Genomic DNA, 24,450 nt, shown 5'->3' on the forward strand with positions numbered 1-24,450 from the left:
GAGGGGGTGAGATGGGATTGACACATCTTGCAGTCCCCTGCCAGCCAAAATGGGATGCAGGGGGCCCGCATGCACCCCTGCCCATTTTTGGCCTAGACAGCCTCCTGCAGCAGTTTGCCAGCCAAAACAGGCTGCCAGAGGCACCGCGGGCCAGTCCTTTGCTATTTCCAGGCCTGCCCCATGGGCCAGATTTAAGCACCTTGCAGGCCACATCCGGCTCACGGGAATTGAGTTTAGATCAGAGATCACCAACCTTTCGGTCCTCAGGGACCACTAAATTCATAATTTTAAATCCCGCGGACCACTAAAATGAATTTTTTAAAAAGATAAATAGTATTTAGTGCAATATAAAAATGCAAATAATTTTTCCACAGACCGCTAGTTGGTGACCACTGGTCCAGGACATGTGACCACATCTGTGTGTCTGATTGCCCACTGAGGCTCTCTGCCTGCATGTAGAACAAAGCCCCGGTTATTACGAATTGCCAAGGAGGAGAGAAACATACTTTCTAAACAGGGGGACAAATCTACCGTTCTTTTACACTTTTGTTCTTGTTAGTTGCAAAGTTGTGTCCGACCCATCGCAACCCCACGGACAACGTTCCTCCAGGCTTTCATATTAGGAAATGGGATAGATTATGAATATTCAGATGAATCTCACCTTGACTTTAAGTCTTTGATTTGAGGATGCCTATAATAAACTTGATCTGTATGAAAACCTGTTTGCTAGAGTTAACTGGCCTTTTCAGGCTAATTGCATAGTCTGGAGTGGAACAGTCCTGATTGGGTCTTTTTCTCCTTTCAGCAACTCCCATCCAACCTCCTGCAGGTGAGTTTCTCCTCTTCCTCCCTCATCTCATCCTCTCCTATAAGTTATTGGTGATTTTTTAGCCTTTCACTGTTTCTTTTAAAAAACAAAAAACAAAATGTGTGTGTGTGTGGGGACCCTCCCTTGCTTTAGAGACAGCAAATTTTTGAAAATGTTTGCAGCTTTTTCTTGTAGAAGCCAGAAATTTTACATTGCAATGGAAACACACAAATCTTGCCCAGAATTTTTCCGAGTTTTGGGAAATTGCCGAAGGGAAGGGAAGGGAAGGGAAGGTGGGGGCCATTCTTTTCCATTCCTTTTATGGGCTGTGGTTCCCGCTTTTTTCTTTGTGACATTTCACACAATTTCTGGGCAAATGACACCAGGCTCCCCTCTTTGCTGCCACCCACATCCTAGTCCCATCTTCTTTCTTCATATGAAACATCTGCAGGGAGGGGGAGGGAGATCCCCTCTCTTGATTAACCCCCTAATTAAGAGAATTAAACCCTGGAAGATGAATTGCTGGTTCTTCCCGGCTTTTTCCTTCCTGAAAGGGGGGTGGATTCTCCTTCTGTCTCTCCATGCCTATCAACCAGCCCCCTGCAGTGTGGGCCTGCTTGGTGGTGGGGGGATGAAAGGGAAGAAGAAGGGGAGGCCATTCCTGTGTTTTTCCTGCAGACCCTCTAAAATACCTTATTTAAACTGAAGGTTTCGCTTTATATTCTAGTTTTCTTCCCATCTTTTTTCTCCTCAGCCCTCGTGACATAATTCTGCTCTCAGATGCAAAGAAATGTTTTTTTCCCACTAGCTAATGAATTTCTGGCTTTTTTGTAACCTCTGAAAATGGAGGTTGAAAGTGGCAGATAGGAAGGAGGGGGAGAATGGCAGCCTGGATCTTCTCCTGCTGAGACCTTCCCCTAGCTTCCTTTCAGGGTCTCCTTTTCATTTGGAGGCAGAGGGAAGGGATGGAGACTGGCACAATTCTTAGATGGATTAAATGGGGGGTGGGGGGTGGCGGTTCTGAGTGAGCCTCCCCAAAGGGGGTCCTTAAAAGGCCTGTTCCAGCTCCAAGTACTTTGCTAACAAGTTCTCAGTTTTGAGAGATTGTTTTTAATAACTCTTAATTTAAAACAGGGCTCTAATCTGGTTAATAATAATAATAATAATTTAATTTTTATACCGCCCTTCTCCCGAAGGACTCAGGGCGATTCACAGCCAGATAAAACCAACAATAAATGGATACAATACAAATAAAAACACTGATAAAAAACTTATTAAATTTGGCCCCTAAATTAAAAAACATAAAACCATAAAGCCCCATTTAAAATTACAAATAATAGTACTAATTCTATGCCAGTCCTGCGCGGAAGAATAAATACGTCTTCAGCTCGCGGCGGAAGGTCCAGAGATCAGGAAGTTGACGAAGTCCTGGGGGAAGCTTGTTCCAGAGGGTAGGAGCCCCCACAGAGAAGGCCCTCCCCCTGGGGGTCGCCAGCCGACATTGTTTGGCTGACGGCACCCTGAGGAGGCCCTCTCTAGGGGAGCGCACGGGTCGGCAAACGGTGGCAGAATGCGATCCCATAGATAACCCGGTCCTAAGCCATGGAGCGCTTTAAAGGTGATAACCAACACCTTGAAGTGCACCCGGAAGACCACAGGCAGCCAGTGCAGCTTGCGCAGGAGAGGTGTTATATGGGAGCCATGAGTGGCTCCCTCTATCACCCGCATATCTGCATTCTGGACCAACTGAAGCATCCGGGTGCTCTTCAAGGGGAGCCCCATGTAGAGAGCATTGCAGTAGTCCAGGCGAGAAGTGACGAGAGCATGAGTGACTGTGCATAGGGAATCTCGGTCTAGAAAGGGGCGCAACTGGCCAATCAGGCTTACCTGATAAGAAGTTCTCCTGGAGACGGTCGTCAGATGTTCTTCAAAGGACAACCGCCCATCCAGGAGAACGCCCAAGTTGCTCACCCTCTCCATTGGGGCCAATGACTCGCCCCAACAGTCAGCTGCAGCTGCAGCTGGCTGTACCGGGATGCCGGCATCCACAGCCACTCCGTCTTGGAGGGGTTGAGCTTGAACCTGTTTCTCCCCATCCAGACCTGCACGGCCTCCAGACACTGGGACAGCACTTCGACAGCTTCGTAGGGGTGGCCTTGGGTGGAGATGTACAGTTTACTGTCATCAGCGTACAGTTGGTAACTCACCCCAAAACCACTGATGATCTCACCCAGCGGCTTCATATAGATGTTGAACAGGAGAGGCGAGAGAACCGACCCCTGCGCCACCCCACATGAGGCGCCTCGCGGTCGATCTCTGCCCTCCTGCCAACACTGTCTGCGACCGGTCGGAGAGATAGGAGAACCACCGAAAAACGGTGCCTCCCACTCCCAAACTCCCCAGCCGGCGCAGCAGGATACCATGATCGATGGTATCAAAAGCCGCTGAGAGATCTAAAAGGACCAGGGCAGAGGAATAACCTCTGTCCCGAGCCCTCCAGAGATCATCAACCAACGCGACTAAAGCTGTCTCTGTGCTATACCCAGGTCGAAAGCCGGACTGGAACGGGTCCAGATAGACCGTTTCATCCAGGTACTAGGGTAACTGACGTACCACCACACTCTCAACAACCTTCGCCACAAAGCGAAGGTTGGAGACAGGACGGTAGTTTCCCAAAACAGCTGGGTCCAGGGAAGGCTTCTTGAGGAGGGGCCTCACCACCGCCTCTTTCAAGGCGGTAGAAACAACACCCTCCATCAAAGAAGCGTTAATAATCCCCTGAAGCCAGCCTTGTGTAACCTCCTGTGTGGCCAGCACCAACCAGGAGGGACATGGGTCCAGTAAACATGTGGTGGCATTAAGCCTTCCCAGCAGTCTGTCTACGTCCTAAGGAGCCACAGTATCAAACTCATCCCAGATGTTCTCAACAAGATTTGTCTCTGTCATCTCACCTGGATCTACCCAATTTTGGTCCAATCCATCCCGAAGCTGAGCAATTTTATTGTGCAGATACTTACTAAAGTCCTCAGCTCGCCCCATAGTGGGTTATCCTGAACCTCCTGATGCAGGAGGGAACGGATCACCCGAAACAAGGCGGCTCGGTGGTTATCTGCCGATGCAATCAGAGAGGAGACGTAAATATGTTTAGCCTCCCTCAGTGCCACTAGGTAGGTCTGAATAAATGAGCCGGTTGAGTTCTACGCCGGGTCAGAGGCCGCAAAGGCACAACACGGTCCAAAGCCCCAGCTGCGGCCCATTCCCAGGCTGTGACTAGTTCCTTGGTCGAGCCGTGGGCCAGATCCTCAGGGAGCGGCCCAAGCTCCGTCAAGAACCTATCCGGGTCCATCAAGCGCCTGGGATGGAACCAATGCATTGGTTCCGTCTCCCTGCGGTGTTGAGTAGCGGTCTAAAAGTCCAGACAAAGGAGGGAATGTGTCGTGTCCCACTCCTCCGCTGATGGCCGGGTCAGGGAAATCCGAACACTGGAAATTTTTAAGAAAATGTTGGATAACCATCTGACTGAGATGGTGTAGGGTTCCTGCCTGGGCAGGGGGTTGGACTAGAAGGCCTCCAAGGTCCCTTCCAACTCTGTTGTTATGTTATGTTATGTTATGTTATGAATCAGGCTTGCCTCTGCAGCTCTGCCCAAAGTCCTAGCAAAGTCCTCAGAGCAGGCAGGAGACCAGTAAGTGACTTCAGCAAGATAAGTTCGACTTTGCCTGACTCAGAGACTGCCAGAAAGCAGATCCTTTATATAGGCCATGGGGTGTGGCTCCATGACTCAGCACTCATTAAGGCCTGCCCCTCCCTTCCTTCTGTTGCCTCCGCCTATCCAATCTTCTGATGCGAGGGTCACTCCAATCAGCTGTTGGAAGTAAACTTTCCTCAGGCTCACATGCTGTGGAGGAGGGGGAGGGGTCTAGCTGTTCCGTTTGCCTGGGCATGGAGCCAGGGCTGGGACCGGGAGGTGCCCCCTCCTCTGCAGCTTGTCTGGGCATGGAGCCAGGACTGGCTCCGTGTTCGGGAGCAGATAAGCAGACCCTGGCTGCGGTGAGAGCGGACAAGACACAACAGAATGATCCGACCATGACAAGGGTTCAATGACTAAATATCCCAGTTCCAGATCATTCAACCACTGTCCAGAGACAAAAATCAGATCCAGTGTTCCTCCCCCAATGTGAGTAGGGCCGTTAACTAATTGGGTCAGGTCCATGGCCGTCATGGAGGCCATGAACTCCCGAGCTGTCGTCGATGCCACACCGGTCGATGGCAAGTTGAAATCCCCCATGACCATAAGTCTAGGGGTATCAACCGCCATTCCGGCTAACATCTCTAACAGCTCGGGCAGGGCTGTTGTCACGCAGCAAGGAGCCAGGTACGTGATCAACAAGCCCACCTGCATCCTACGACCCCACTTCACAAAGAGGGATTCACAACCAGCTATCTGAGGTACAGTGGCCTCCCTCGGCTCTAGACTCTCCTTAATAACAACTGCCACCCCCCAACCCCTACCTTGGGCCCTCGGCTGATGGAACGCACGGAAACCGGTCGTGTTGTTTCCCTCCCCCAATACTCCCAACAAAGAGTCAGTCAAAAGCCTTCTTTTCTAATTTATTTACATAGATAAATGTCCTGGCCACGTCTACCCACGGGCCTGCCAAGTCTCTGGAGATAATGAGGAAATTATAGATAAGGCCAGAATTACTCACAAATATATTCTTTCCTCCACTGATACAGTTTGCCCGCGCAAATTCACTGCTTTGTCCAAGACAAAAAACCAGGAAGTTCCGCCTCCTTTTTATAGTCTCTGCAGATGTCACTGCATGACCATCATTCTTTGGCTTTGTCCCAATGCTTCCTCTGCTGCGCGCGCCGGTCACGTCTGTGCAGTCTTGCATCACTCCAAAACTGTTCTTCGGGCGTTGCCAAATCAGAAGAAGGCTCGGGAGAATCAGGCCTTGCTGGCCCCTCCTCCTCCCTTTGGGTGGGTGCCAGGGAGGGAGAGGGCCCAAGAGAAGCAGGCCTTGCCAGGTCTTCTCCCTCACTTTCTGAATCATCCGAGTCCAGGAGTCCGGGTCCAGGAACTTGGGTCACAACAGTCGGGCACATTTCTACAAGGGGAACATCCCCTTCTGTGCCCAACCAGGTCTCCGAAATGCCCATAAGGTCCGCCCCCCCCCCGTATAAGATCACAAATCAGGGGGGCTTATTTACCACGGACCTAGCATTGCATAACATCAGCCGAAGGTCGAAGCTCTGAGGATTCCGGCCACTCGGGGAACAGGAAAAGTCTGAGGGGCTGGAGCGCGCGATCGCTTTTAAACAGCGAGCGCGCACCTCCTTAACATGATACGTCCCCCGCTTCCGCCATATCTGCCCCTCCCACTTACCGTGCTGATGGAACAACCTTCCTGAACAGGAATGTAATCTTCCCCTATTTCCTCCGAACCTGCTGGAATACATCCGCGAGCATCCGCAAGAAATGGCCCCCTCCCACCCCCAACCCAAACCCGTCAGTTCTCACCCTCCCCTAAAACTCCCCTTAAAAATTCCCTTAAAACAATTAATTAAAAATCCCCTAAGCTTCCTATTTTTGGCATGCTACTCTCGGGGTTCCAAAACCCGTCATCAAGGTGGGCCATCGATAACGTAGAGGGCCAAACCTGCGAGAGAGGGGAATCTCGCAGGCCAAGATGTAGCCGCCAGCTCTCCGGGTGGGAACAGTCGATAGAAATCAGTCTCAGGCGGCACATGGTATAGTCACCGCCTTATCCAGTCACTCAGCACCACAACAGGTCACCCACATCCCCATCGAAGCCTTGAAGATTGCGGCCACTAATTTGGCCGCCGATGGAAAAAAAGTCTGAGGCTCAATGATGTTCTATGGGCAATCCAAAGGTGGTCTGTGGGAAGGGGGGAAGGGGGGGAGTCCTCCAATTTCATGGACTCCATGGGCTCCACCTGAACTCCACCTGGGGGATCTCTGTGGCACAGATCTTCGTCCACCATCGTCATTGACAACGCCGCCAGGGCGGGGGGGCAGCAACCAGAACCACACCCCTGCCGTCCCAGCACCGTTGCCAATAGCCGTCATCTCTCCCGCCGGCTCACCGCCGATGTCGATGTCAATGCCAACGTGTTCACACTCCGCAACCCAGCCAGCTCTAAACAAGGGGGGGGCACCCCCGTCGGCAGAATTGGCACCCTTGTCCACACAAAGTAACCCCGGGGGCCGCCGTAGCAGCAAGGCAGCGGGCAACCCATACTGCCACAGCCACTGCCGCCGTCCGGGTGTCGCCTTCCTCCAATGCCCAATGCCGATGCTGCCGACGCCGGCGCCGACCACCAAGCCAGGCCGCCACTGGAGAAAAAACGTTCCAGTCGGCCCCATCCGAGGCCATCCGGAGCCCTCCTTACCTCCCTAGGCTGGGGAGACACCCTATCACCCGAGCGGGGGACCCAAGATCTCCACAGGGTCCCCCCTGGCTCGAGCCAGCCCAAAGGGCTCACCGCCACCGACGGCAATGGCATCAACGCCGCCACCGTCCACCTGGCCACCGGACCAAGCCAGGCCGCCGGCGCCAGCAGAGAGAATCGCTGCCAGAGAAAAAACACTCCGGGCGCCTCTCCCGAGGCCCGGGCAGGGGACCCAAGATCTCCAAAGGGTCCCCCGAGCCGGCCTGAAAAGGCTTGCCACCATTGCCGGTCATGCCAACGGCGCCGCTCACCCGACCGCTGGACCAGGTCAGCGCCGCCGGGGAAAATTGCTGCTGGGGAAGATCGCTCCAGGGCTCCTCCTGAAGCCGCCCGAAGCCCACCTCGAATTACCTGGCTGAGGAGACAGTCCTTCACGGGGACCCAAGGTCTCAAAAGGGTCCCCCCTGGCCTAGACTGGTCGAAAGAGGCTCACCGCCGCATTTCTCAATCAGTGGCGTGACGCCATCTTGGACATGCGCATAGATAGCCACCCAGACAAAGAACAACATATCAGGTGTGGGTTGTTGTTGTTTTTCATAAGCCCATTTGCATCTGGGAACATTAAAGATCTTTGTGGAATAGCTAAAAAGGAGGCAATGGCTATACAAAGTGAAAATTGTGACTATTTGTTTGAGCAAAAATGCAAATTCTGGATGAGAAAAAATATTTCAGCAAGAAAATGGATGGAACATTTTTAAGTAAGTGGAAATTGAAGTTTCAAATTGGCATTTTATTGAAAACACCTTCAACTCGTATAGATTACTTTTAGTAATTAATTCATCCTTTCATCCTTCTGAGGTTCCTAAAATGAGGACCCAGATTTGCAAACTGCTCAGAGATAAAGTGGTAAAGCATTGTGGAGGAGTATATAAATCTAAGTGGAATTGCTATTGCTATATAGTTTTTCCTGAGCGTGGATCCTTTTATGAGAAGTAAGAGGACCATTCTGAGCAAAGCTCTTTCCACATTCCATGCATTTAAATGGTTGCTCTCCCGAGTGGATCTTTTTGTGGCTTCTAAGTCCACTGCTCTGAATAAACGTCTTTCCACACTCCATGCATTTATACAGCTTCTCTCTTGTGTGGATCATCTTATGGGAAATAAGATGACCACTTCGAGCAAAGGTCTTTCCACACTCCATGCATTTATATGGCTTCTCCCCTGTGTGGTTTCTTTTATGGTTAGTAAGTGTACTGCTATGAGCAAAGGTCTTTCCACACTCCATGCATTTATATGGCTTCTCCCCTGTGTGGTTTCTTTTATGGTTAGTAAGTGTACTGCTATGAGCAAAGGTCTTTCCACACTCCATGCATTTAAATGGTTTCTCCCCTGTGTGGGTCATCTTATGGGAAATAAGATTACGTTTGTCAGCAAAGGTCTTTCCACACTCCATACATTTAAATAGTTTCTCTCCCGAGTGGATCTTTTTGTGGCTTCTAAGTCCCCTGCTCTGAGTAAACGTCTTTCCACACTCCATGCATTTATACGGCTTCTCCCCTGTGTGGATCATCTTATGGGAAATAAGACTATCTCTTCGAGCAAAGGTCTTTCCACACTCCATGCATTTATACGGCTTCTCTCCTGTGTGGTTTCTTTTATGGTTAGTAAGTGTATTGCTATGAGCAAAGGTTTTTCCACACTCCGTGCATTGAAATGGTTTCTCCCCTGTGTGGTTTCTTTTATGTTTAGTAAGTGTACTGCTATGAGCAAAGGTCTTTCCACACTCCATGCATTTATACGGTTTCTCCCCTGTGTGGGTCATCTTATGGGAAATAAGACTATCTCTTCGAGTAAAGGTCTTTCCACACTCTATGCATTTATACGGCTTCTCCCCTGTGTGGATCATCTTATGGGAAATAAGACTACTTCTTTGAGCAAAGGTCTTTCCACACTCCATGCATTTATACGGCTTCTCCCCTGTGTGGATCATCTTATGGGAAATAAGACTACTTCTTTGAGCAAAGGTCTTTCCACACTCCATGCATTTATACGGCTTCTCCCCTGTGTGGATCATCTTATGGGAAATAAGACTACTTCTTTGAGCAAAGGTCTTTCCACACTCCATGCATTTATACGGCTTCTCCCCTGTGTGGATCATCTTATGGGAAATAAGATGACCTCTTTGAGCAAAGGTCTTTCCACACTCCATGCATTTATATGGCTTCTCCCCTGTGTGAATCCTTTTATGGATAGTAAGTTGCCCGCTTATTCTAAAACATTTTCCACATTCCAAACATTTATAAGTTTTCTCTTTTGTGTCAATCGTTTTTTCAGATGTAATGAAGTTATTTCCAAGAGAAAGAATGAATGTCCCATTGTAATTTTGTCCGTTGTGTCTTCTTATAGCATCTTCTCCTTTGTTTTGGGTTAAATAGTGTTCATTTACTTGTATTTTAGCTTTGATTAGCTTCACACTTTTCTCAACATATTTTTCCCTTATTTTCTCTTGTTGGGCAAGAAAGTCTTCCATCGGATCATCGGTGGAACTTTCCTGATTCCAATTCTTTGACTGGTTTCTCTCATGGCTTCCTAATTCCATTCGAATTCCAAACTTCCCTGTTCCATCTTTAGCATAGATCACTTGGAACAGTTCAGAGGAATCTTGATTCTCCTGCCCATCATTACCTTCAAAGCAAAAGGGAAATGAAAATGATCACAAGGTTAGAGAAAAAGATCAAAGTGTAGAAAGTCAAATGAATTTCCTTCTGAGTTTCTCCGAAATTCCATTAGATTGTATGTTTGCATGCTTACAGTGGTGTGATATAAACATGATGATTTCTATATTCATAAGTCATGAAAGCTTTGAAAATATCTAGAAAACATCTCTTTCTTTACAATTATCTATGGTAAATACTGTATATGCAAATCTCACTCGGTCAGTTTTGAGTTAAGGAACAGAATGGAATAACAAGAGTTGGAAGGGACCTTGGAGGTCTTCTAGTCCAACCCCCTGCTTAGGCAGGACCACTTCAGACAAATGGTTATCCAACATCTTCTTAAAAACTTCCAGTGTTGGAGCATTCACATCTTCTGGAGGCAAGTTGTTCCACTGATTAATTGCTCCGTCAGGAAATTTCTCCTTAGTTCTAAATTGCTTCTCTCCTTGATTAGTTTCAACCCATTGCCTTCAGGTGCTTTGGAGAACAGCCTGACTCCCTCTCCTTTGTGGCAGTATTGGAACATTGCCATCATGTCACCCCAGTCCTTCTTTTCATTAAACTAGACATACCCAGTTCTTGCAACTGTTCTTGATGTTTTAGCCTCCAGTCCCCTAATCATCTTTGTTACTCTTGTCAACATCTTTTTTACATCGTGGCGAGCAAAACTTACCAAGGCATTATAAAGTGATATTAACCCTTCACGTGATCTTGATTCTATCCTTCTGTTTATGCAGCCCAGAACTCTGTTGGCTTTTTTGGGAGCTGCTGCACACGGCTGGCTCATATCTAAATGGTTCAAAAACTATTGAGCAGGGTACCACGTATACTGTATCTGTAAATTTTGTTTTTCTTGCCTAAATGTATTTATTACATTTAATGGGGATGGGTTAATATCAGCCGAGAATTGTGAGAAATGAAATAATTTTGAAAAAACGCCTTCTTCCCTTGTGTATCTTGGAGCAGCTGGTCCACAGTGTCTGGGTCTGGTGGGCGGGACCCCTGCTCGGCCCGTTCTTTGATCCCAGCGATGAGACTTTGGAGCGAAATCCCTTCCTGAAGCCTCCCATTGGCTTGTAAAGGCTCTTTGCGCTGAGACTGGAAAGGTTGGGAAGCTTCAAGAATGGCTATTTCCCTGCCCCAAAGTCTCATCAGCTTGCAAGGGCTCTTTGGCCGGATCAGGTACAGGCGTCAGTTCGCAGAGAAAGGAGGCCTAAAGTACTTTAGTGCGAGATCACATGAGACCAGTAGTGCAAGATCTCAGGCTACTAATCTTGTGTGATCTCACACTGCAGTACTTTAGGCTGATGTTCGTTTAAGAACTGAGGACTGCACGAGATCCAGGGCAAAAGTCTTTAAAAATGAACAGGCCTTCCCTCTCTTTGCAAAGCACTTTGCCCTGGATCTCGTGCAGGCCTTGGTTAGCAGAGAACAGAGGCCTAAAGCACTGTAGTGCGAGATCACGTGAGATCAATAGTGCTAGATTTCCCACTACTGACCTTGCGGATCTCTCACTACATTAGGCCTCTTTTTTCTGCAAATGCACCGAAGTAGGCAAAGGAACTGACAGCTCGCCACATTTTCCCAATGTGGACCATAAGACGCATGTAGGTTTAGAGAAGGAAAGCAAGAAAAAAATAGTTTTTGGCCTCTGCACATTCTGTTTTTCCCCTCCGTGATGCCGGAGAAGGCAAAAATGGGACACATGGTGGGTTTGGGAGGCCAAAAACAGGCCCATATTCAGTCTATAAGATGCACAGACATTTCCAGCCAGTTTTTTGCACCGAATGTTGCATCGCCTCTGCCGTCATTTGTAAGTGTGAACAACGGCCGTGGTGCGGCAACACACATAATTTCGGGACTGGGTCTCAAGTACTAGGGGGAGGGCTGGTCGTAACTTGGAACGGTCGCTAGGTGAACTGTCATAACTTGGAGATTACCTATACCCTAGGATTGACTGAGTCACACTGCATGAGGCCTTTGTTCTTGAATTGGATTGGGAGAATGCTCTTCCATGGGCTGAGTGTGAAAGTTCTGTTCTCACACAATTTTGGAGGTTTCAGAGGACAAATGACAACACATTCCTCTCACATGACCTCCAGAGGACACATAAAAGCACACCTGGTTCTTTTCAGCCTCCATAGATAAGTTCAAATAGAAATGGAAAAATAGAGATAAGAAAGCATCTAAGTAAAGAGACATTGATTCTTTCCTTCCTTGGAGTACAAGAAGGCCAGATCCTTTCCTTCTCCCTCCCAGGAGACAGTATCTGATTAGTGTTTTTTTAATGAAAAACTAACTATAATCTGTCTTCTTGAACTCTCTGATTGGGGACTAGAAAACTCTTACCGAGAGAGACCACGTTCCTATGGTTTTCCAGCATGACTTCCAAATGCAACGCTTTCTGGTCCGGATCCAGCTGAGACCATTCCTCCTCAGAGAAAGACACAGCCACCTCCTCGAAGGACACAAGACTCTCCTGAACATGGAAAAAAGAACAGAACAGGAGGATTCGCAAGATCTGTTCATCTTCATTAATGATTTAGACAAGAGGGACTTCCTGTGGCTCCGCTGGTCGTTGAGGACGGTCTTTTTAGACCGCCAGCCCTGGATCGCATAGAGCCGCTAAGACAGCGAAAATCAGCTGTCTAGCGGCTTGGAAACCTTTCCCTTGGGTGAAGAGGGAAAGGTGAGCGATCGGGTGGAGGTAGAACTCCCCCAAAAGCACCAGGAATGATCCTGGAGGCTTGAAGGGAAGAGCTCCCTTGGTAGCCCGAAGAGCTCCGGATCTAGGACGCCTCTGTCTTTTTTTTGTCAGAGCAAAACGCCACGACCACATCTGCGATCAATATTGAGTTTAAATGGATTTTTCACTTAACCAGACAGAGCAATGTCAGGAGGCAAGGTAGGTTTAAGTACCAGACCTCAACCCCGTTTGTGGATTCCCTTTGAGAAGGAAATGGCGTCTGAGTATAATGGGCGTGAAAGTGAAAGTCAAAGACGTGTTTATTAACACTGTTACAGTTTATAACTTTGCTTAAACTTGCTGGATTTACGCTTATATGAAGAAACTATAAAGTGAAAGCTGGAAGGATCATACAACTGATCTAATTTATCTTAAATACTGTGTTTATGGAAAGACTTTGACTTTGTTTCAAATTATAAAATTAAAGTAAGATGGTTTCTGTACAAATATACAGCCTGCTGTTTTCAAGGAAGTTGGAGCGCCGTTAGTTCAATTATATGAATTACAAGAGGAGCTGAAGGAATTTCTGAAGGCTCAAATTTCTGTTCGGCATAAAAAAATTAAGGAAATTGAGGAGAAAATATTGAAAATTAAAGACTTTGTTGCAGCTGAGGATGAAGGGATAAGAGAAGAAGTGCTGGCAGCATTTAAGACTCTGGCTGAATACACAAAACAATTGGGTGAAAAAGTGGAAGAGATGGATCAAGTTAATTCGAACTTAAAAAGCAAAACTTTTTTAAAACTCTGGGCGTCCTTCTGGATGCACGGCTGTCGTTGGAAGAACATATGATGGCCGTTGCTAGAGGAGCTTTTTATCAGGTTTGCCTGATACGCCAGTTGCGTCCCTTCTTAGACCGGGATTCCTTATGTACAGTCACTCATGCCCTCGTCACTTCCCGGCTGGACTACTGCAACGCTCTCTACATGGGGCTCCCCTTGAAGAGCACCCGGAGGCTCCAACTGGTTCAGAATGCGGCCGCGCGGGTGATAGAGGGAGTTACTCGTTGCTCCCATATAACACCTCTCCTGCGCAGGCTGCACTGGCTTCCGGTGGTCTTTCGGGTGCAATTCAAGGTGTTAGTTACCACCTTTAAAGTGCTCCATGGCATAGGACCGGGTTACTTACGGGACCGCCTGCTGCTACCGGCGACCTCCCATCGACCAGTGTGCTCCCATAGGGAGGGCCTCCTCAGGGTACTATCGGCCAGTCAATGTCGGCTGGAGACGCCCAGGGGGAGGGCCTTCTCTATGGGGGCACCAACCCTCTGGAATGAGCTACCACCAGGTATCCGCCAACTCCCTGATCTTCGGACCTTTCGACGCGAGTTGAAAACATTTCTGTTCCATCGAGCAGGACTGGCCTAATGGGGTTTTAATAATGGGGTTTTTATTGGTTTTAAATCTTCTGCCAACTTTAAATTTTCCTTTTAATCTGGTTTTAATTTTGTATTAATTGTCTTACTTTGGCTGTGAACCGCCCTGAGTCCTTTGGGAGAAGGATGGTATAGAAATTTAAACAATAAATAAATAAATAAAACAGAGGAGTTCCAGACCAAGGCAGAGAATATAAAGCAGTTGGATGCTAGAGTTGAAGAAATTAATCAAGTTAATTTGGACTTAAAAAATAAAATAGAGGTGTTCCAGATCAAGGCGGAGAGAGCAGAAGAAGAGCGGGTACTATTGCAATACAGAGTTATGGAATTTGCATTGAGAATAAGAGGTTTGAAAGAAGATAAACGAGAGGACTTAAAAAAGATTTTTGCAGAGGCTTTTCCACAGCTGATTGGACAGAAACCAGCGGACTTTGAAATCCAAATTGAAAAAAAATACCATGGGTTACAAAGCAGAGACATTTGCTAAGAGATGTAGCAAGACAAATTCCTTGTGTGTCCAATCACACTTGGCCAATAAACATTCTATTCTATTCTATTCTAATTTATTTTACATCTAGGAAGATTAGGAATGAAATTTCACAAGTTTCTTATAAAAATAAAATTCAAATATTGGGACAAGAGGTATTGGTATTGAAAGAAATTCTTCCTAAAATGTTAAGAAATAGAAAAGAATATGCTTTTTTGGTGGATCAGCTTAGAAATCTCCAGATACAGTATAGATGGAATGTACCAGCTGGATTAACAGTAAACTGTTGGGAAGTTGGCTGGGAAGTGGCTCAACAGGCTAATGCAGCCTGTTATTAACACACAGCTGCCTGCAATTACAATTACTACAGGCTCGAGTCCCACCAGGCCCAAGTTTGACTCAGCCTTCCATCCTTTATAAGGTAGGTAAAATGAGGACCCAGGTTGTTGGGGGGACGGGGGGGGGCAATACAAGTTGACTTTGTATATAATATACAAATGGATGAGACTATTGCCTTATACAATGTAAGCCGCCCTGAGTCTTCGGAGAAGGGCGGGATATAAATTCAAATAAAAAAAAAACCCTATAAGGGAGGGAGATATTGTCTTAATACAGTTTTTAAAGCAAGAGATTTTTATAGTAAAGTATTGAAGGTTGGAAGTTTGCCATTGTTAGAAGTTAAGATGAAAGGAGAGACGGGAATGCTTAAAAAAGGGGAAAAGGAAGCAAAGCAAATACTACCTAAAACTGGGGCTGTAAATTTGGGAGAAGAAACACAGAAAGCTGTAGGGAAGGATCAAAGTATGATTGTAACTACTAAACGTAAACAGCAAGGAGTAAAGAAGTAATATTTTAAAATGAAAAGACTTTCCTTTCATGGGATAGGGTAAATTATAAGCGATATTTCTTTTTTTTTTATTGAAAAAGTTTTAAAAAACAAAAACATTTTCCCCCCTTTTTTCCCCCCTCCCTCCCAGAAAACCTCCTTCCCCCCTCCCTTCCCCCGCCCCCGGCTTCCCGGGTCAATCACAAGGTATCGTTATACATAAACCAAACATAGAGTAAAATTTTCCCTTCTAATCCAATTAACCTCATCGAAATCTTTTCATCTCCCAACCCCCTCCCAGTTACATAAAATAATACTTCCTAATTATTCAAAGGCAATCTGATATTTCTTAATCTGATATCTGTTTTGTAGATAATCAATCCATTTTTTCCATTCTATTAAATATCTTTCCTGCGTATTGTCTTTTAAAAAAGCTGAGATTTTAGCCAGCCAAATTAATGACTTTCAATATCCATTCTTCTATTGTAGGTCCCTAGAAATAAATATTAAAATAAAATCAATACGTGAGAAAGATTGATGCCTATCGGAAAAAAAAGTAAAATCTCTCTCATCTGGATTCCGTAACCTCCATATCTCTCTAAACTCAAAGTCTTCCATCATTTAAAAAAAGGATTTTGGTAGTTTTGCATGTATAGGTATCTTCTTGGAAGAGGTTCTCTTATCACTTCTTGTATCAATTACTCCATTCCAGTCTCCTAATAAAATAAACGAACTATAATCCCAGAGAATCAACCTCTCGTGTAACATTTTATAAAACTTTTCTTGTTGCTGATTAGGTGCATAAATACCTATCAGCAAAGTCTTTTTTGCATCTATCACCAGTTCAATAGCAATAAATCTTCCTTGAATATCTGCCTCAATTAACTTAGCTGGTATATCCTTCCTGATATATACAATTCCATTTTGCTTCTTATCCAAAGCTGAAGCAACAAAATGTTTACCTAATTTTGAGTTAATTAAGTATTTTTGGTCTGATAATTTGATATGTGTCTCTTGCAGGCAAATCACATCATTTTTAAATTGTTTCAAGTAGTGAAATATTTTCCTTCTTTTCTGAGCTGAATTCAAGCCATTAACATTCCATGACAAAATTCTATTTGCCATTACTGGCCTCCTGAAGCTTTGAAGCAAACAACGGAAGATCCTCCTCCACTATCTTCTGTCTAGCTCCTCCCACAGCTTCCATACTGGGGTCCTGACTTTTACTTTGAAACTGTTGCTCTTCTTTACGCTTAAGAGCTCCTCTTGTCACCCTTTGCTCTTGTGGTTCCTCTGATGCTGGCAGCAATGAAGCCTCTTGGATCACCACGCCTTCTTGAATCTCTTGAAGTTTTTCTATCACTTCTATTTCGACTTTCAAAACTGTAGAAAGAAAATCCTTTGCCTTTAAAACAGTGTCAATTCTATATCTCCTTCCTTGATAAAATACTGTCAGTCCAACTGGCACCTCCCATCTGAATTGAATCTGATGTTTTTTAAGTTCTTGTGTAAAAAAAACAAATTCCTTCCTATCTCTTAACATCTTGGAAGGAATCTCTTTCAGCACCTTCAGCTCCTGTTCTCCAATTTTTAAAGTTGTCTGATATGAAACTTGCAAAATCTGATTTCTCATAGTCCTTTTCACAAAATAAACCACAATGTCCCGAGGAAGCTTTCTCTGTCTTGCAATCCAGAAATTAACTCTATATATTTTATCAATTTGGTAAGCTACCTCTTGGGGTTCCACTTCAATAAATTCAGCCAATGCTTCTGATATAATTTTTCTTAAGTCCTCTCCTCGCTGTTCTTGCATACCACGGATTCTAAAAGCTTCTTCCATAAGTTTATATTGTAATATCACAACCTGATCTTCATTTTGATCCACTTTTTTCTGAACACCTTGCATTTTGTCTTCTAAATGCTTATTTGACTTTCCTTTCATGGGATAGGGTAAATTATAAGCGATATTTCTGAATATAAAAAGTAGAAAGAAGTTATGGATTGTATGATAAATGGGGCGTAAATTGTTTAGAAAGTTATGGTATGGGGAATATGGGGAAGAATATGAGGTAAATGTTAAATTCATATAAGGAAAGATGATGTTTATTATTATGTATGATGGATATATAAATATGATGGATTATAGGGTATACTGAGGAATAATTTTTGATATTACAACATTGGAAGATGGGATATTGTTTATTACAGAAGATTGGACTTTAAATTTAATGGACTTAGATCAGAAGGTAGAATTATCACCATATTTGAAAGATTATTTTTGAAAGATATATATAATGTAGATTGAAATAACAAAATACTAAATAGCTTTTAAATGAATAGAAGGTAATTGTATTAATATTTTCCTTTTTCTTCTTTCTTTATGGAAAAGGGGAGCTGAGGTTCAAGAAGAGGGATGGGAGTTTATGTTAATTAGCATATTTTAGTTTATGATTGTTAGATATGATACCCTGTATTTGCTCTGTGAAGTGGGGGGGGAGGGATGGGGGAAGGAGGGAGGAGGGAGGGGAAGGGTTAGGGTTGGGGGGAGGAGGGGATGTATGGGAGAAAAAATCTTGTAAAACTTTTTGAATTAAAAAAAAAAAGATTTAGACAAGAGGATAGAAGTGGAACTCATCAAGTTTGCAGATAAGACCAAATTGGCAGGAATACCAACACTCCAGAATATAAGCTCCAGATATAGAAGGATCGACAGATTGGGCCTCATCTAACAAAACGAAATCAACAGTGAGAAATGTAAGGTTCTACATTTAGGAAAGAAAAACCAAATGCACAGGCATGGAATAGGTCAGTGATGGCTAGCCTTTTTCTCTTTGTGTGTCAAAAACTTAAGCATATAAAGAAAGGTTGCTGGAATTGGGTATGTTTAGTTTCATGAAAAGAGCATCCAAGTAGCAATGGATGGAAACTATTCGAGGAGAGAACCAATCTTCAAGTAAAAAGAAATTTCCTGACAGTGAGAACAATTAATCAGTGGAATGACTTGCCACCAGAAATTGTAGATGCTCCAACACTGGAGGTGTTTAAAAAGAAATTGGATAGCCATTTATATAAAATGTTATAGGACTTCCTGTCTAAGCAAGGGGTTGGACTAGAAGACCTTCAAGATCCCTACCAACTCTGTTATTCTGTTCCATTGTTCCCAAATTCCCAAAGCAAAGGTATGCACTAAATTAAATGGCTGTGTGTCACACAAGTCCTAATTTTAGGTGAGAAAATGGGCAAATCTGAAAATTGCTTTCATTGAAAAAATATCTGGGGAAGTTTTATCATTAATTCTACAAAACCTTCAGTGCCTTTCAGTAAAATAATCCCACTTCTGGATTAACTGACCTGGATTAGCCCAGTCCAAACAAGGAGGGAAAATAGAAGGAGAAAGCACTCTGCACACCCGCTTCACTTTCTGAAAGGAGAATAAAAATCTAATAAATTTTCCCTTTCTTACTTGATTTGGAGGGTCAATCGCTGTTTGATCTCCATCATAAAAACCAGAAAGCTTCATTCTTTGTTTCTCTGTAAAGAATAAATAATTTCAAAATGTGTAATTAACAAAATAGGAGGAGGTATTCTATAGAAGAGAAGAGAGAGCGAAGGGAAGACAGATGGGTAATTGGAGGATCTTCCATTACCTCCTGAGGTGTCCTGACTTGGGTCTTCGCAAAGGATCCTCCTGAAAAATAGGTCCTGAGGGGGATTTGATGGGTTCTTCTTTCCCTCAGGATCTCTGATCTCCACAGTGCAACACTTCAAACAGGAGGAAGGAAAATAGAAGCAGAATTAATGTACATCACATGAAATAAAATGGATTCTTATATTTGGAAAAACAACCTCAAAGCCCCCAATATCCATTCATGAGGTTGAGTGAGAAAACAGTGGAACAATGTCTTACAAGTATTGGAGAACTGCCATGTTTTATGAATGTCAGAGAAGTTTGCGAAGGAGGGGTAAAGTATTCAAAAACATTCTTTATTCCCTATGGCAAACCTCCTTCCCAGGCTGAAGGTAATCAACAACTGGCAGATGACCTGAATGAGTTTTACTGCAGGTTTGAAAGGAAACTACAGCCACCTATCTCCACAACCCCCATCTCAGACACACCAACAACAGCCAAGCCTCCTACAACTGACCCCATTTCATTGGGTTCACAACCCCTAGTGATCACAGAAAATGAAGTGCAGGACCTATTTCACAGACAAAAGCCAGGAAAAGCTCCAGGCCCAGACAAGATAACTCCTTCTTGCTTAAAAGTCTGTGCTGACCAATTGGCCCCCATCTTCACCCATATTTTCAATAAATCACTAGAGATGTGTTATGTTCCTTCTTGCTTCAAACGCTCTACCATCATCCCAGTGCCGAAGAAGCCCACCATCAAGGAACTGAATGACTACAGACCAGTTGCTTTAACATCTGTAGTCATGAAAACCTTTGAAAGGCTAGTGCTTTCCTACCTGAAAACCATCATGGATCCGCTGTTAGACCCCTTGCAATTTGCATACCGAGCAAATAGATCAACAGATGATGCTGTTAATATGGCTCTGCACTACATCCTACAACATCTTGAGTCTCCAAAGACCTATGCAAGGGTCCTTTTTGTAGACTTTAGTTCAGCATTCAATACCATAATTCCAGACATTCTTCTAACTAAGCTAAACCAGCTACAGCACCGGAACAGACTTGTAAGTGGATCACAAGCTTCCTAACAAACAGGAAGCAGCAGGTGAAGCTAAGCAAGATCACATCAAATACCCGTACAATTAGCACAGGGGCCCCCCAAGGCTGTGTGCTCTCCCCACTTCTCTTCTCTCTGTATACCAATGACTGCATCTCCAACGATTCATCTGTCAAGCTACTGAAGTTCGCAGATGACACAACAGTGATTGGTCTCATTCGAGACAATGACGAATCCGCATATAGACGAGAGGTCGAACAACTAGCCTTGTGGTGCAACCAAAACAATCTGGAACTGAACACGCTCAAAACCATAGAAATGGTGGTAGACTTTAGGAGAAACCCTTCCATACTTCCACCTCTCACAATACTAGACAACACAGTATCAACAGTAGAAACCTTCAAATTTCTAGGTTCTATCATATCGCAAGATCTAAAATGGACAGCTAACATCAAAAACATCATTAAAAAAGGACAACAAAGAATGTTCTTTCTGCGCCAACTCAGTAAGCTCAAACTGCCCAAGGAGCTGCTGATCCAATTCTACAGAGGAATTATTGAGTCTGTCATTTGCACCTCTATAACTGTCTGGTTCGGTTCTGCAACCCAACAAGAAAAACACAGACTTCAGAGGATAATTAGAACTGCAGAAAAAATAATTGCTACCAACCTGCCTTCCACTGAGGACCTGTATACTGCACGAATCAAGAAGAGGGCCGTGAAAATATTTGCAGATCACTCGCATCCTGGACATACTGTTTCAACTCCTACCCTCAAAATGACGCTATAGAGCACTGCACACCAGAACAACTAGACACAAGAACAGTTTTTTCCCCGAAGGCCATCACTCTGCTAAACAAATAATTCCATCAACACTGTCAGACTATTTACTGAATCTGCACTACTATTAATCGTTTCATAGTTCCCATCACCAATCTCTTTCCACTTATGACTGTATGACTATAACTTGTTGCTGGCAATCGTTATGATTTATATTGATATATTGACCATCAATTGTGTTGTAAATGTTGTACCTTGATGAACGTATCTTTTCTTTCATGTACACTGAGAGCATATGCACCAAGACAAATTCCTTGTGTGTCCAATCACACTTGGCCAATAAAATTCTATTCCCTTTTGAGCTCCCTAAAGTCTCTCACCTGCAACTGGACCTGCTCCTTCTGCTCCTCCGCCTGGCTCAGGAGGAAGCCTTCCGCCAGGGCCACCGCCTGGGAGCTGGTCTCTGCTCCACACTCCCGCACCCAGCCCTCCATCTCTGGGGGCAGAAGGAATAGGAGATGCTGCAGAACCACCAGGTCCAGTATCTGGGCTTTGGTGTGCTTTTCTGGTCTCAGCCATCGCCTGCAAAAGTCATGGAGTCGGCTGCAAAGTCCTCGGGGACCCTCAGCCTCCCGGTATTGGAGGAAGCTCCAGGGCTGAACTTCTGAAGGGAGGATGGTTTCCTCCTCCAGGATCTTCTGCCCGGTTCTTGTCCAGAGCTTCCCCCCCTTCCCAGGTTGAGCAGCTGAAAGGCCTTTTCTGGCTCCCTCCTTTCCCAAAGGTTGTGCCTCCATCCTTTCTCTGTCCTGCAGAGCAACTCCAAATGGCTCCAAGGACTCTGGTGGGTCTCCAGATGCCGTTTCCTTCACGGGACCATTTCTAGGGCCGCAGGACTGATCCCTGCAGGTGATTCCGCTCTTTTTTTCTCCCCCAAGAGAAAAGTTTGCCTTGCAAAGACCACAAATGGTTTCCAGTTTCTGTATCTGAGATGGGAAGAAAAACAGAAAGAATTAGAAAGTGAATTCAGCCACTGAGCGACCTTCACCGAACCTGCCCCGAGCCTCAAGCGACTCAGCCCAGCCCAGGGCCGAGGTCCCCGGAGCAGGACCGGGAAGGAGGCCGCTGGAGAGGCCGCCCCGCTTCTCTCCCCCTCCGGAGACAGGATGGGGTCCTCGGGGAGCCTGGTGCGAATCCTGCCTCCCCCTCACCCGGCTTCTCACCTCTCCATCTGACCCTCCCCTCCCCGCACTTGGGCCCTTCCCCGGATCCCCAATTCCCCCTGCAGGGAGAGGGGAGTTGAGGAGCATGGGACACAGGAAGAGCCCCCCCCCCTCACCCGGGGCACGTCTGGATGTCCCCGCGCCCCCCGCCAGATTCTCCCGGAGCCTCTCCGCCTCCTCCGGGGTCCCAGGGATTAAGGAGAGCGAGTGCAGAGTCCTAGAGAGTCAAGCGTTTGTGATGTCACTTCCTTCTCAGCCTCTTCTGGAGAGTCAGATGAGACGTTCGCCCTCCAGTGGGCCAATGGGGAAGCGCCTGTGGTTCTTCTTCTCCCGCTTTCATATCAACCCAAATGCATTCCAGAGCGATTTGGTTGATTTCTTATATATCGCGCATCCCCACTTCCACCTCTTTCCTTCGGTCTGCTTCTTATTGATAGAATAGAAGGGAAGGGAAGAGAAAATAAAAAATAAATATTCTTTCCGGCAGCCCCTGAGATACTGGAAGATGCCGTCATCTCTCCCCAAAAGAGAAAGTGGCCCAAAGGTCTTGAAGACCCCGTTGCGGCTGAGGGGGGGAGGGCGGGCTCCCGCCTGAGGGGATCTGCGCTCTGATTGGTTGCTGCGGGTGGAAAGGAGGCGTTTCCCTTTTTCCCCGCCTTTTCCTTCTGGGCGCTGTTTCAGATTTACCTCAGGATGTTCCTTTGTGTCTGCTGTGGATGTGAAATACATTTATATTGAAAAAGAATTAACAGTTTGTGTCCGTGTCTCCCACTTGGACAGCAGCTGCATATTTATTTCCTCCACATTAAATCTCTTCTGTTGCCCCTTCCAGTCGGGGGTTTCTATTTTATCCCCTGATAGTGTCGGAAGAAAAATCAGCTTCAGTTCCAAGAAGGGAATCAAATGGAGGCTGCTTAAGAAAGGAGGTTTATTGACGGGCAGAAGCAACAACGGTCTGAGTCAGAATTCAAGAGAGCTGGAAGGGACCTTGGAGGCCATCTAGTCCAGCCCCCTGCTCAGGCCTTTCAAACAAGTGGCTGCTGAGTCTCTTCTTAAATCCCTCCAGTGATGGAGCATCCACAACCTCTGGTGGCAGGCAGTTCCACCGGTTAATTTTCCTCCCTGTCAGGAAGTTTCTCCCAAGTTCCAGCTTGCTTGTCTCCTGGATGAGTTTCCACCCATTTGCCTTCTGGGGCTGTGGGGGATCCTTTGGGCCCCTTTCCCTTCTCTGGGGCAGCCGAGAGAGAAGCGAGCCGGATGAGCGGAGGGGTTTCTGGGCCGTTTCTGCGGCGTCTGGTGATCCAGAGGCTCCTTTTGTGGCTCTTTTGGCCTCTGAGGCAGCGGCTGCCTTGGATCCCGACCCCGCCAGAGAAACGCCCCGATTTCCCTCCCGCGATCTCCGGCCCTTCTTTCCCCTCCGGCCGGCCTTTCTCTCGGGGAGTCCCGGGTCTCCGCCTCCTGCAACCGCCGCGGCCATTTGGGCTTCCCAGGCAAAAATAAGACTTTCTTCTTCCCTTCGAGCAGAGCCAGGAGCCGCTTTCCCCGCGGCTGTTTCGCGGCAGCCTCCGGGCGGGGGGGAAAGAGATGGCGGCTTTTCCCCCCTTTTTACTTCCAGTGGCTTTTGCGTTTCTTTTCTCGGCTTCTCGGTTTCTTTGGGGGTGCAGAGAAGGGGGGGCTTTTGGGGGGGCTTCTGCGTTTTCTTCCTCCAAGGGTCTAAAATAAAATAAGAGGTTAACGGAGCTGGAAGGGACCTTGGAGGTCATCTAGTCCAACCCCTGTCGAAGTTCTCCGCGGAAAGCGGAGGAGAAACGGCCAAACTTGATTCTGGGACCTCCGTTCGGGGCCGCTTTGCAAGGAAAAGGGGGATTCTGATGAAAAAGAAGGAAAGAAAGAAGGAAAGAAAGAAAGAAGGAAGGAAGGAAAGAACGAAGAAAAAAAAAGAATTAATTCGAGGGGGGCCCAGTTAATCCAGACGTTCCGAGCAAGGGAGACGCGGGTTTCAAGGAGGGGAATCGCCTTTTTCTGCCCCGAAGCGAAGCGGCGCCTCTCCCTGGTCTGGCTGAGGGTTTTCTGGGGCTTCCCTTCGGATTGGGGTGTGTGACCCCCAATTTGTGCTCGCTGGCTGGGGCTGCCCCTCCCTCCTTGTTATCCAGCTCAGTAGCTCTTCCTATGGCAGCATCTTGGCATATTGCATGCGTCCGTGTTTGTGTGTGTGTGGATCCAATGGGAATTCTCCCTGCTCGAGCGTCATCGGTCTCCAGGCAGAGTCCTTTGTGACTTCACCTGAAGGAGGACGGAGAGTTGGGGCAGAGAACAAAACTGAAAGTGGGTGGAGGGAATACCTTAACTGTGGGGGTGGGGTGGCTGCAGCTCAAGGGGGGGGTTCATGG

At 46.2% G+C, this 24,450-nt stretch overlaps 2 protein-coding genes across 2 annotated transcripts in view; one reads left to right on the forward strand and one right to left on the reverse strand.

The window, feature by feature from the left end:
* Window positions 1–6,716: 6,716 nt before the first annotated feature.
* The window catches only part of LOC131192822 (uncharacterized), a 41,254-nt gene continuing 23,520 nt past the window's right edge, over window positions 6,717–24,450 (forward strand). The window contains exon 1 of the mRNA XM_058172372.1: window positions 6,717–7,799. Within this exon, the coding sequence (XP_058028355.1) occupies window positions 7,116–7,745 (630 nt within the window). The 5' untranslated portion in view covers window positions 6,717–7,115 and the 3' untranslated portion in view covers window positions 7,746–7,799. The remainder of the gene's footprint in view (window positions 7,800–24,450) is intronic.
* LOC131192679 (zinc finger protein 708-like) lies at window positions 7,995–22,603 on the reverse strand. Its single transcript, XM_058172058.1, has 6 exons — window positions 22,177–22,603; window positions 21,221–21,823; window positions 19,022–19,136; window positions 18,838–18,905; window positions 12,292–12,421; window positions 7,995–9,910 (listed from the first exon to the last, which is right to left on the reverse strand). Exons 2-6 carry the CDS (start codon window positions 21,632–21,634, stop codon window positions 8,160–8,162), a joined length of 2,478 nt encoding a protein of 825 aa, XP_058028041.1. The 5' UTR covers window positions 21,635–21,823; window positions 22,177–22,603; the 3' UTR covers window positions 7,995–8,159.

Source organism: Ahaetulla prasina, chromosome 2 (assembly GCF_028640845.1).
Source record: "Ahaetulla prasina isolate Xishuangbanna chromosome 2, ASM2864084v1, whole genome shotgun sequence".
Lineage (NCBI taxonomy): Eukaryota > Metazoa > Chordata > Lepidosauria > Squamata > Colubridae > Ahaetulla > Ahaetulla prasina.